The sequence below is a fragment of the Scyliorhinus torazame genome, chromosome 18 (assembly GCF_047496885.1).
Source record: "Scyliorhinus torazame isolate Kashiwa2021f chromosome 18, sScyTor2.1, whole genome shotgun sequence".
Lineage (NCBI taxonomy): Eukaryota > Metazoa > Chordata > Chondrichthyes > Carcharhiniformes > Scyliorhinidae > Scyliorhinus > Scyliorhinus torazame.
This window is the reverse complement of record NC_092724.1, coordinates 110,222,660-110,235,575: the sequence shown is the minus strand read 5'-3', so window position 1 is coordinate 110,235,575 and position 12,916 is coordinate 110,222,660. Positions and strand designations below refer to the sequence as shown.

The 12,916-nt window shown below is 52.6% G+C and overlaps 1 protein-coding gene across 3 annotated transcripts in view; it reads left to right on the top strand.

Annotated features, from left to right (window-relative positions):
- Positions 1-6,496: 6,496 nt before the first annotated feature.
- wdr45b (WD repeat domain 45B) overlaps positions 6,497-12,916 on the top strand; it is an 84,881-nt gene continuing 78,461 nt past the window's right edge. For all 3 annotated transcript variants that reach the window (XM_072483135.1, XM_072483136.1, XM_072483134.1), the window contains exon 1: positions 6,497-6,575. In XM_072483135.1, the coding sequence (XP_072339236.1) occupies positions 6,509-6,575 (67 nt within the window). In that variant the 5' untranslated portion in view covers positions 6,497-6,508. The remainder of the gene's footprint in view (positions 6,576-12,916) is intronic.

Here is a 12,916-nt window from a genome sequence, read left to right as displayed (position 1 = left end):
ACTGAATGTTAATGTACGAAGGTTGCTGGGGGTGATGATGACGCCCCCACCGGAGGGGGAGGCAGAGATAGTGGCGTCGATGGATGCGGAGAAGGCATTCGACAGGGTGGAGTGGGACTATCTGTGGGAGGTGCTGAAGAGGTTTGGGTTCGGTGAGGGGTTTATTAGATGGGTCAGACTCTTATATGGGGCCCCGATGGCAAGCGTAGTCACAAACCGGCAAAGATCGGGGTATTTTCGGCTACATAGGGGTACAAGACAAGGGTGTCCCCTGTCCCCGTTACTGTTCGCGTTGGCAATTGAACCACTGGCCATAGCGCTGAGGGATTCTAAAAAGTGGAGGGGGGTACTTAGAGGGGGAAAGGAACACCAAGTGTCGCTCTACTCAGATGATCTACTGCTATACGTTGCGGACCCGGTAGAGGGGATGCCAGAGGTAATGCAGATACTTAGGGAGTTTGGAGAGTTCTCGGGATACAAACTAAATATGGGGAAGAGTGAGCTTTTTGTAATGCACCCCGGGGAACAGAGTAGGGGGATAGATGCTCTGCCGCTGAGGAGAGTGGTAAGGAACTTCCGATACCTGGGGATCCAGGTGGCCAGGAACTGGGGAACCCTGCATAGACTTAACCTGACGCGACTGGTGGAGCAGATGGAGGAGGACTTTAAGAGGTGGGATATGGTGCCGCTGTCTCTGGCGGGTAGAGTGCAGGCAGTTAAAATGGTGGTCCTCCCGAGGTTTCTTTTCGTGTTTTAGTGCCTCCCCATTCTGATCACAAAGGCATTTAAAAAAAAAATAGATAAGAGCATTACGAGCTTTGTGTGGGCAGGAAAGACCCCGAGAGTAAAGAGGGGGTTCCTGCAGCGCAGCAGGGACAGAGGGGGACTGTTGCTGCCGAGTTTGAGCGACTACTATTGGGCCGCCAATGTGTCGATGGTCTGTAAGTGGATGAGGGAGGAAGAGGGAGCAGTGTGGAAGAAGCTGGAGATGGCGTCCTGTAAGGGAACGAGCCTAAAAGCGCTGGTGACGGCGCCGCTGCCGTTCTCCCCGAAAAGGTACACCACAAACCCAGTGGTGGTGGCAACCTTGAGGATCTGGGGGCAGTGGAGGCGACACAGGGGAGTGACGGGTGCCTCGGTGTGGTCCCCGATAAGGAATAACCACAGGTTTGTCCCAGGGAGGATGGATGGGGGGTTCCAGTGTTTGCAACGAGCAGGAATTAGGAAGCTGAGGGACCTGTTTATAGACGGGACGTTTGCAAGTTTGGGAGCGCTAGAAGAAAAATATAAGTTGCCCCCGGGGAACGCCTTCCGATATATGCAAGTGAGGGCATTTGCGAGGCAACAGGTGAGGGAATTTCCGCAGCTCCCGACGCAGGGGATCCAAGATAGAGTGATTTCTGGCGTATGGGTCGGAGAGGGCAAAGTTTCCGAAATATACCGGGAGATGAGGGACGAGGGGGAGACGATGATAGAGGAGCTGAAGGGAAAATGGGAAGAAGAGCTGGGTGAAGAGATTGAGGAGGGGCTATGGGCTGATGCCCTAAGTAGGGTAAATTCCTCGTCCTCGTGTGCCAGGCTGAGCCTGATTCAATTGAAGGTTCCACATAGAGCACATATGACGGGAGCAAGACTGAGCAGGTTTTTTGGGGTGGAGGACAGGCGTGGGAGGTGCTCGGGAAGCTCGGCGAATCACACACACATGTTCTGGTCGTGTCCGGCACTGCATGAGTTCTGGGGGGGGGGGTGGCAAGAGTAATTTCAAAGGTGGTGAAGGTCCGGGTCAAGCCAGGCTGGGGGTTAGCTATATTTGGGGTTGCGGAAGAGCCGGGAGTGCAGGAGGCAAAAGAGACCGATATTTTGGCCTTTGCGTCCCTAGTAGCCCGGCGTAGGATTCTACTCATGTGTAAGGAAGCCAAACCCCCAGGCGACATGGCAGGGTTCATAAGATTGGAACGAATAAAATTTGCGTTGAGAGGATCGGCTCAGGGGTTCTCCAGGCGGTGGCAACCGTTCCTTGACTATCTCGCGGAACGATAATGAAAAGATAGAAATGACAGCAGCAGCAACCCGGGGGGTGGGGGGGGGGGGGGGGGGGGAGAGGGGCGGGGGGGGGGGGGGAGGGGGGGGTGCACTAATCTGTGTTTTTGCTATTTGTTTTTCTTGTTAGTTTTTGTTGTAAGTTGACTATATTATTTAAATAATGTTATTTACCAGTTAATGTATAATCCCTTGTTGAGTTGTAAAAACGGGGAAACATTTTTGTTTGAAAAATTTCAATAAAATATATTTTTTAAAAAAGGTTCACTTTCAGACGTTATGGAGCGTGATAACGCATTTGATTTGATCAGATGTTTTCCTGGTGTATAGGTGAGGCCAAAGTCATACCTTCTGAGCTTCATGAAAATTCTTTGGAGTCGTGGAGTCATGGCATTGAGATCTTTCTGTATTATATGCACCAACGGTCTGTGATCCGTTTCTACATTGAAAGGGGGGAGTCATAGAACATAGAACATAGAACAATTCAGCGCAGTACAGGCCCTTCGGCCCACGATGTTGCACCAAAACAAAAGCCATCTAACCTAGTCCATAGACATAGTCATGGAACTCCAAAACGCCTGTTAGTTGTCCTAGGCATTCTTTTTCAATTTGAGCATAATGACATTCTGTTGGTGTCAACGCTCTAGATGCATATGCAACAGGAACCCAAGACGAGCTGTTGTCTTTTTGCATCAGTACTGCTCCTATTCCGTCCTGACTCGCATCAGTCAAAACCTTTGTCTTCCTGTTTGGATCGAAAAATGGCAATATAGGTGCAGTCGTTAATTGCGATTTTCAATCAAGCCACTCTTTTTGATGAGCATTTGTCCATTCGAAAGAAATTGATTTCTTGATCAAGTTTCTAAGAGCTGTTGTTCTGGTTGATAGATTAGGTACGAATTTGCCTAAGAAGTTGACAATGCCTAGAAATCGTAGAACTGCTTTTTTGTCCTCTGGGGCTGTCATTCCCTGAATGGCTGCAATCTTCTCAGTGTCGGGTCACACACCATGTTTGGAAATCTGGTCTCCAAGGAACTTGAGCGTTGAAGTGCCAAAACTACACTTGGATTGATTCAACTTAAGACCATACTTGTGTAAGCGCTGAAAAGCTTTTTTCAGTCTTTTGATATGTTCTTCCTTTGTTGATGACCATATGATAATGTCATTGACGTAGACAAGAACGCCCTCTATGCCCTCAGTCATCTGTTCCATAATGCGGTGGAAGATTTCAGACGTAGAGATTATTCTGAAAGGCATCCTATTAAAGCAAAATCTGCCAAAAGGTGTATTGAAGGTGCAGAACTTTCTGCTTGAGTCGTCCAGTCGCATTTGTCAGAAACCTTGTGATGCATCTAATTTGGTAAAGATGCGTCCATTTGCCATCTCGCTAGTGATCTCCTCTTGTTTTGGAATGGGACAGTGTTCCCTCACGATGTTCTTGTTGAGATCCTTGGGATCCATACATACCCGTGGATCACCCGACGGTTTCGTCACGCAAACGATCAAACTGACCCAACCCAATCAGTTGGTTCAATGATTTTTGAAATTATTCCTTGTTATTGTAGCCTTTCTAATTCTAGTTTTAATCTTTCTCTTAGTGGAGCAGGAATTCTCCTAGGAGGATGTATCACAGGTTTGGCATCCGTTCTTAACAAGATCTTATACTTGAATGGAAGCATACCCATGCCTTTATAGACATCTGGATATTGGTTTTAATGTAAACTGGCATTTGTTCAAACAGCAATTCCAAATTTATTTCGAAGATATTGGATATCATCATGCAGAATGGGTTGAGACGAAGTTGCAGTATAAATTCGCTGTATTAGGTGTAACTCCTTGCAAGCTTGTGCACCTAAGAGTGATGATTTATCTGACTTGACAATCTCGAATCTTAGTGAAGTCGCAATCTCCTTGATGAAAACCATCAAATAGCATGATCCAATTGATGAGATTGAATTACCATTGTAGTCTTTTAATCTACAGGCTGCTGGAAGTATTTTAGGTGTTTGCTTAAGCTTTGTGAGATCAAGCTTTGTAAGCAAATTAGCTGAAGTGCCTGTTTCCAACTTGAATTTAATTGGACAGTTGTTTACTTTTAAAAGTGTTCCATTAGTGTCCGAATTTATGGACTTTATTAATTGATGAGGTGATGTTACTTCAGTGGAGTTATCAAATTTCTCTATGATTCCTACAAAGAAAGTGTTTTCCAGAGAGTAACCATCTGTTTCAGTTGAAAAAATCTCTTCTAAATCTTCTTCCTTGGATTCAACACTTCATACATTAAACTGTCTTGAAATCTGTTTCGCAGATTTAAATGCGAGTGAGGATCTGCACTGAGCAGCAAAATGGTTTAATTTGCCTTAGTGTGAGCGTTGTTTTCCTCTGGCAGGGCATTTGTTTTGCAAGTCGGAGGTTCCATGCCTTGAACACGTCATGATGTTGACATCATTACGCACGACACGTCTTCGCGCATGCGCAGATTGGCTTTCATCCGTCTCGCATTTTTTCACGAAGTACGCATGTGCAGGGTTAGAGTGCGACACTGCCTTAACACACTCAACCTCATGGTGAATTTTCATGCCCTTTTCATGAGAAAATACCCTTGGTACTAATTTTTTGATTATTGATGAACAAGACACATTTCAATAATGATTTCTAGAGTTTGATCCTTTTGCCTAAGTAATCTTTCTCTGAGCTGTTCATCATTAATACCAAACACTATTTGGTCCCGAATCATGGAATCATTCAGTGCGGAGAAATTACAGGATTGTGCTAGCAGTCTCAGACCAGTAACAAAGCTGTTAAACAATTCACCTTTGTTTTGCAATCTCTCCCTAAATATGAAGCACTAAGGGCGGCATGGTAGCACAGTGGTTAGCACAGTCGCTTCACAGCTCCAGGGTCACAGTTTTGATTCCCGGCTTGGGTCACTGTCTGTGCGGAGTCTGCACGTTCTCCCCGTGTCTGCGTGGGTTTTCTCCGGGTGCTCCGGTTTCCACCCACAGTCCAAAGACGTGCAGGTTAGGTGGATTGGCCATGCTAAATGGCCCTTAGTGTCCAAAGGGTTTGGGTGGGGTTGCTGGGTTATGGGTATGGGGCAGAGTTCTGGGCTTAAAATGGGAGTGCTCTTTCCAAGGGCCGGTGCAGGCTCGTTGGGCTGACTGGCCTCCTTCTGCACTGTAAATTCTATGTAATCTATGTTTCATTAGTTTGGATTTTACAATGGTCATCGAATTTTGCTAGAATTACATCAAACTATATTTTGTCTTGACCCGCCATGTACTGAAAAGAATTGTTGATCTCAATTGCATGTTGACCAGCCATAGTTAATAGTAGAGTAATTTTACGAGCATCGGTTGCATTAGTTAAGTCAGAAGCTTTTAAATACATTTGGGATTGCTGTTTGACCAAATGGCAGTTTACATTTAAGTTATCGGTGATCCTTAGGTGTCGAGGAGCTTGAGCTTTATCCATCGTTCCTGGACTCTTCGAAGTTCATCAGTTTGAAGATGATGCTTCTCTAGTTGAATAGCTTCTTAGTTTTTTTCCCCCTAAGATTATGCTAGCTAGTTTCTGCAGCCAATGGCATGGTACCATGTTATATTATTCTTTGGTACTATATCATTACTCTTTGTTTCTTAATCCAGAACGGTCTGATGGCGTGATTCTGAAGAAACCACCAATCTTTAATGTAAAACAAAACTGATTTTTTGAATAACGAATTGATTAATAATGAGTTTGCACACTCTACAGAACTATAACTAGTAATCAAGTGATCTATATTAAAGTATTGACTAATTTAAACTACACGTGCTAAACTATGCTGTGATCTATCTCTCTAACACTGCTGTCTGAACACTCTTCCCGGTTGGAAGAGACTCAATGACTTCTCATATTTATAGTGGGATCTAGTGTTGCTCTCTAGTGGTTGTCACACTGAGATGTCATCATTAGCCCTTTACTTGTCTATATATATATATATTACAGCGTCACCAAGTGATCATTCCATATACATGAGGAAAAAGCTTTGCGCCGTGATTGGTTATGATCTGAGAGCGAGGTGGATGCATGTACAATGGAAACATTCAAAACGGAATCAGACTGTGATCTGAAAAGGGAGAATGTGCAGAATTACAGGGGGAAGGCAGGGAAATGGCACTAAGGGAATTGCTCATCCAGAGAGCTGGCACAGACTCGATGGGCTGAATGGCCTCCCTCTGCGCTTTAACAATTCTGTGATACTGCTGAAGTGGATCCATCTGAACTCATTTGAGTGAGAATTCCAAGATGTGGTGACTGTGTTGGCTTTTTAAAGGGAGCGAGTAGCTCGGTGCTCCTTTGGTTGTCCTGGCGGCTCGGCATTTGACTGGTTGTGCTGGATGAGTGGCTGACGCCGGAAGTGAGCGGGCGCTCGCTCGGGTCGGAGGAGGGAGAGGCGGGATCGGAGGAGGGAGAGGCGGGGACGGCGATGGATCTGCTGCCGGCCAACCCGCACGGTAACGGCCTGCTGTACGCCGGCTTCAACCAGGACCACGGTGAGTGCCCGGCCCGGGACCGCCAGCAGGTCCAGGCCCGCTGCATGGCGGCGGCTGTTATACTGCTGACACTGGGGGGGGCGGGAAGAGAGGGTGTTGTTGTTGTTGGGGTTGGGGGGGGGGGGGGGAGAGAAAGAGTGGCTTGTTGTTGGGGGGGGGGGAGAGAAAGAGTGGCTTGTTTGGGGGGGGGGGGAAGAGTGGGTTGTTGGAGGGGGAGGGGGGGAAGAGTGTGGGTTGTTGGAGGGGGTGGGAAAGAGCGGGCTGTTGGAGGGGGAAGAGCGGGCTGTTGGAGGGGGAAGAGCGGGCTGTTGGAGGGGGGTGGGGAGGAAGAGAGTGTGGGTTGGAGGGTGAGGGGGGAAGAGAGTGGGTTGTTGGAGGGGGGAAGAGTGGTTTGTTGGAGGGGGGGAAGAGTGGGTTGTTGGAGGAGGGAGGGGGAAAGAGTGTGGGTTGTTGGAGGGGGAGGGGGGAAAGAGTGTAGGTTGTTGGAGGGGGAGGGGGGAAAGGAGTGTGGGTTGGGGAGGGGGAAAGAGTGTGGGTTCTTGGAGGGTGAGTGGGGAAAGAGTGTGGGTTGTTGGAGGAGGGAGGGGGGAAAGAGTGTGGGTTGTTGGAGGGGGAGGGGGGAAAGAGTGTAGGTTGTTGGAGGGGGAGGGGGGAAAGGAGTGTGGGTTGGGGAGGGGGAAAGAGTGTGGGTTCTTGGAGGGTGAGTGGGGAAAGAGTGTGGGTTGTTGGAGTGGGAGGGGGGAAAGAGTGTGGGTTGTTGGAGGGGGGGGGAAGAGTGGGTTGTTGGAGGGGGAGGGGGGAAAGAGTGTGGGTTGTTGGAGGGGGAGGGGGGAAGAGTGGGTTGAGGAGGGGGAGGGGGAAGAGAGTGGGTTGTTGGAGGGGGGGAAGAGTGGGTTGTTGGAGGGGGGGGGAAGAGTGGGTTGTTGGAGGGGGGGAAGAGTGGGTTGTTGGAGGGGGGGAAGAGTGGGTTGTTGGAGGGGGGGGGAAGAGTGGGTTGTTGGAGGGGGGGAAGAGTGGGTTGTTGGAGGGGGGGGAAGAGTGGGTTGTTGGAGGGGGGGGAAGAGTGGGTTGTGGGAGGGGGGGAAGAGTGGGTTGTGGGAGGGGGGGAAGAGTGGGTTGTGGGAGGGGGGGAAGAGTGGGTTGTGGGAGGGGGGGAAGAGTGGATTGTGGGAGGGGGGGGAAGAGTGGATTGTGGGAGGGGGGGAAGAGTGGATTGTGGGAGGGGGGAAGAGTGGGTTGTTGGAGGGGGAGGGGGGAAAGTGTGGGTTGTTGGAGGGGAGGGTGGAAGAGTGTGGGTTGTTGGAGGAGGGGGGGTGGGGAAGAGTGGGTGGTTGTAGGGGGTGGGGAAGAGTGGGTTGCTGTAGGGGGTGGGGAAGAGTGTGGGTTGTTGTCGGGGGTGGGGAAGATTGGGTTGTTGTCGGGGGGGAGAGTGGGTTGTTGGAGGAGGGGAAGAGTGGGCTATTGGAGGGGGGGGGAAGAGTGGGCTGGTTGGAGGGGGGGGAGAAGAGTGGGCTGTTGGAGGGGGGGGGGAAGAGTGGGCTGTTGGAGGGGGGGGAAGAGTGGGCTGTTGGAGGGGGGGGGGAAGAGTGGGCTGTTGGAGGGGGGGGGGGAAGAGTGGGCTGTTGGAGGCGGGAAGAGTGGGCTGTTGGAGGGGGGAAGAGTGGGCTGTTGGAGGGGGGAAGAGTGGGCTGTTGGAGGGGGGAAGAGTGGGCTGTTGGAGGGGGGAAGAGTGGGCTGTTGGAGGGGGGAAGAGTGGGCTGTTGGAGGCGGGAAGAGTGGGCTGTTGGAGGCGGGAAGAGCGGGCTGTTGGAGGGGGAAGAGCGGGCTGTTGGAGGGGGAAGAGCGGGCTGTTGGAGGGGGAAGAGCGGGCTGTTGGAGGGGGAAGAGCGGGCTGTTGGAGGGGGAAGAGCGGGCTGTTGGAGGGGGAAGAGCGGGCTGTTGGAGGGGGAAGAGCGGGCTGTTGGAGGGGGAAGAGCGGGCTGTTGGAGGGGGAAGAGCGGGCTGTTGGAGGGGGAAGAGCGGGCTGTTGGAGGGGGAAGAGCGGGCTGTTGGAGGGGGAAGAGCGGGCTGTTGGAGGGGGAAGAGCGGGCTGTTGGAGGGGGAAGAGCGGGCTGTTGGAGGGGGAAGAGCGGGCTGTTGGAGGGGGAAGAGCGGGCTGTTGGAGGGGGAAGAGCGGGCTGTTGGAGGGGGAAGAGCGGGCTGTTGGAGGGGGAAGAGCGGGCTGTTGGAGGGGGAAGAGCGGGCTGTTGGAGGGGGAAGAGCGGGCTGTTGGAGGGGGGGGGAAGAGCGGGCTGTTGGAGGGGGGGGGGAAGAGCGGGCTGTTGGAGGGGGGGGGGAAGAGCGGGCTGTTGGAGGGGGGGGGGGAAGAGCGGGCTGTTGGAGGGGGGGGGGAAGAGCGGGCTGTTGGAGGGGGGGGGAAGAGCGGGCTGTTGGAGGGGGGGAGAAGAGCGGGCTGTTGGAGGGGCGGAAGAGCGGGCTGTTGGAGGGGCGGAAGAGCGGGCTGTTGGAGGGGCGGAAGAGCGGGCTGTTGGAGGGGCGGAAGAGCGGGCTGTTGGAGGGGCGGAAGAGCGGGCTGTTGGAGGGGGGGAAGAGCGGGCTGTTGGAGGGGCGGAAGAGTGGGCTGTTGGAGGGGGGGAAGAGTGGGCTGTTGGAGGGGCGGAAGCGTGTGTGGGTTGGAGGGGAGAGGGGCGGAAGCGTGTGTGGGTTGGAGGGTGAGGGGGGAAGAGTGGATTGTTGGAGGGGGGAAGAGTGGGGAAGAGAGTGGGTTGTTGGAGGGGGAGGGGGGAAAGTGTGGGTTGGGGGAGGGGGGAAAGAGTGTGGGTTGTTGGAGGGGGAGGGGGGGGGAAGAGTGTGGGTTGTTGAAGGGGGAGGGGGGGAAAGTGTGGGTTGTTGGAGGGGGAGGGGGGAAAGTGTGGGTTGTTGGAGGGGGAGGGGGGAAAGTGTGGGTTGTTGGAGGGGGAGGGGGGAAAGTGTGGGTTGTTGGAGAGGGAGGGGGAGGGGGGGGAAAGAGTGTGGGTTGTTGAAGGGGGAGGGGGGAAAGTGTGGGTTGTTGGAGGGGGAGGGGGGGAAGAGTGGATTGTGGGAGGGGGGGAAGAGTGGATTGTGGGAGGGGGGGAAGAGTGGATTGTGGGAGGGGGGGAAGAGTGGATTGTGGGAGGGGGGGAAGAGTGGATTGTGGGAGGGGGGAAGAGTGGGTTGTGGGAGGGGGGGAAGAGTGGGTTGTTGGAGGGGGAGGGGGGAAAGTGTGGGTTGTTGGAGGAGGAGGGGTGGGGAAAAGTGTGGGTTGTTGTCGGGGGTGGGGAAGAGTGGGTGGTTGTAGGGGGTGGGGAAGAGTGGGTTGTTGGAGGAGGAAGAGCGGGCTGTTGGAGGGGGAAGAGCGGGCTGTTGGAGGGGGGGAAGAGCGGGCTGTTGGAGGGGGGGAAGAGCGGGCTGTTGGAGGGGGGGAAGAGCGGGCTGTTGGAGGGGGGGGAAGAGCGGGCTGTTGGAGGGGGCGGAAGAGCGGGCTGTTGGAGGGGGGGAAGAGCGGGCTGTTGGAGGGGGGGAAGAGCGGGCTGTTGGAGGGGGGGAAGAGCGGGCTGTTGGAGGGGGGGAAGAGCGGGCTGTTGGAGGGGGGGAAGAGCGGGCTGTTGGAGGGGGGGGGAAGAGCGGGCTGTTGGAGGGGGGGGGAAGAGCGGGCTGTTGGAGGGGCGGAAGAGCGGGCTGTTGGAGGGGGGAAGAGTGGGTTGTTGGAGGGGGAGGGGGAAAGAGTGTGGGTTGTTGGAGGGGGAGGGGGAAAGAGTGTGGGTTGTTGGAGGGGGAGGGGGAAAGAGTGTGGGTTGTTGGAGGGGGAGGGGGGAAAGAGTGGGTTGTGGAGGGGTTGAAGAGTGTGGGCTGTTGGTGGAGGAGGAGGAGGGCGGAAGAGTGTGGGTTGTTGGAGGGGGGGGAAGAGAGGGTTGTTGGAGGGGGGGAAGAGTGCGTTGTTGGAGTGGGGGGAAGAGTGGGTTGTTGGAGGGGGGGAAGAGTGTGGTTTTTTGGGGGGGTGGGGAAGAGTGTGGGTTGTTGTAGTGGGTTGGGAAGAGTGTGGTTTGTTGGAGGAGGTGTGGGTGGGGAAGAGTGTGCGGATTGGGTTGGGGGGACGTGGGTTGGGGCCGGGTCCGATTGCTCCGTTCAGTCCCAGGCCCTAGGGCTTGGGCTGGGGAAGGGGAGGCGACTGACCTAGCAGCTCTGTCATGACTCCCAGGAGCAGGTGTGACCGAGGCCCCTGTCCAAGACGCAGACTGCTTTCTAAGGGGGTGACGGTGACGTGAGGAAGCGTTGGCGTTTGGCAGGATGGCCAACTATCCTGTTCTTTAAAAACAATGATTGAGCCTTCAGACTGCCCCATATCCCTTCAGGTGTGCCATATTTCTGTGGCAGCCTGCAGGCGACTGTTTCTGGGAGCCTTCGGGGTGTGTTTTGAGTGATATGAGTGTGAATTGGCCAGCAGAGAGATAATAATGTTGCCATTCAATGAGATTAGTTGGAAGTTGTTGTCCATTTAAGCACCCTGCCATATTGAAAACCGCCAGCCCACATCTTTGGGTAATCAGCACTCCCAACAATCCGTTCCCAGGGTTGAAGTGTCCCTTATTTTCTTTCCGAATAGTTGGGTACCCTGGTGTTTGGCAAGCTTGAGAGTGGGGTGGGGAGGGTTTCAACATGAGAGCGGGTGGTGAGGGGATTAAAATCAACTAAAACTTGCAACTTATCTGGAGATGAGGAATTTCTTTCTCAGGCCTTTGGAGCTCTCTTCTCTGAAAGCAGTGGAAGCTGGGGCATTGAATTGAATATATTAAAGGCTGGGCTTGACAGTTTTTTGTTTCTCGGTGGAGTTGAGGGTTATGTGGGGCAGGCAGGAAAGTGGAGCTAAAGTCCCAAATGGAGCCATTGAATTCCAGAGCAGCCTCGAGGGGCCAAATGGTCTACTCCTGTTCTTATTTCTTATGATCCACTGTCATAACATTAAAATCTCTGGCCGATTCATTCACTTAGAGTTCCACTCGAATCACCCAAGCTCACCCTGGAGTCTCCCATGGGCTATCCTATAATTATGGGTCAAAATGTGTTCCATATGCGACTTGGGACAAACAGTCACAGTTCGTTGAAATAAGAGTCACCATGGTCCCAGCATTGGCTGACTGGTGGTGATTTAACCTCAGGATCACCACAGCTTGGGTGCAGGGCAAGGTTGAGGCGGCGGGGCCTTGATGAATAACCTCCGCCGGTACGGAAATTGAATCCGCGCAGTTGGCCTCACTTTGCATCATAACGAGCTGTCCAGCCAACTGAGATATACTGGCCCTACATGGCAGTTGATTACCATGATTACTCTGTCCCCCGCTCACTGCATATTGATGGATCTGGCTTTAAAAAGCAATGAGATATCTGGTACCAACTAGGGTGCTTTCTTTGAGTGAACCCTACCCCTCCATGAATGCAATGTTTGTCTTGTGTGCTCAGCAAGAAGTAAACTACTTGTACCTGTGTGAGAGTACAGCTTCCCGATGATCCGTGGGTTCCTCTTCACAGATTGTGTGGCTGGAGATGGCTGTCGTAATTCAGGAAACGTTGAAAGTGAAGCTGAGTCGCCCTGGTGGATCTAACACTGAGCACCAGCGAGCAGGCTATTGCTCAGCAAGTGCCACGTTACAGCACTGTTGATGACCTCCTTCCATCACTTTACAGATTAAGTGAATCGAATGGGTTGAAGACGGACAACTTTGATGCTGGGGACCTCCCAGAGGAGGCTGAGATGGGTCTTCCACTTGGCCCTTCTGGCTGAACACTATTGCAAATGCTTCAGTCTTATCTTTTGCACTGAATGCTGTGCTCCCCCATCATTGAAGGTGGGGTTATTTGTGGATCTTCATCCTGCAATGAGTTTAATTGTCTATCACCATTCATGACAGGATGTGGCAGGACTCTGAACTTAGATCTGATCCGTTGGTTATGGAATTGCTTAAGTCCATCTATCACATGCTGCTTTTGCTGTTTGACATGTGGGTGGTATAGTAGCTTCATCAGGTTGACACCTCATTTTTAGCTATGTCTGGTGCTGCTCCTGCCATGCCCTCCTGCACTCTAAATTGAACCAGATTGATCCCTTCGCTTGGTATTAATGGTAGAGTGGGGGATATGCCAGGCCATGAGGTTGCCAATTGTGCTAGAGTACAATTCTGTTGATGGCCTTGAGTGCCTCATGGTTGACTGGTCTTGGGTTGCTAGATCTGTTCATCATCTGTCCCATTTAGCATAGTGGTAATGCCACACAATACGATGGAGGGTATCCTAAATGGGAAGACTGAACTATGTCGCCACAAAGA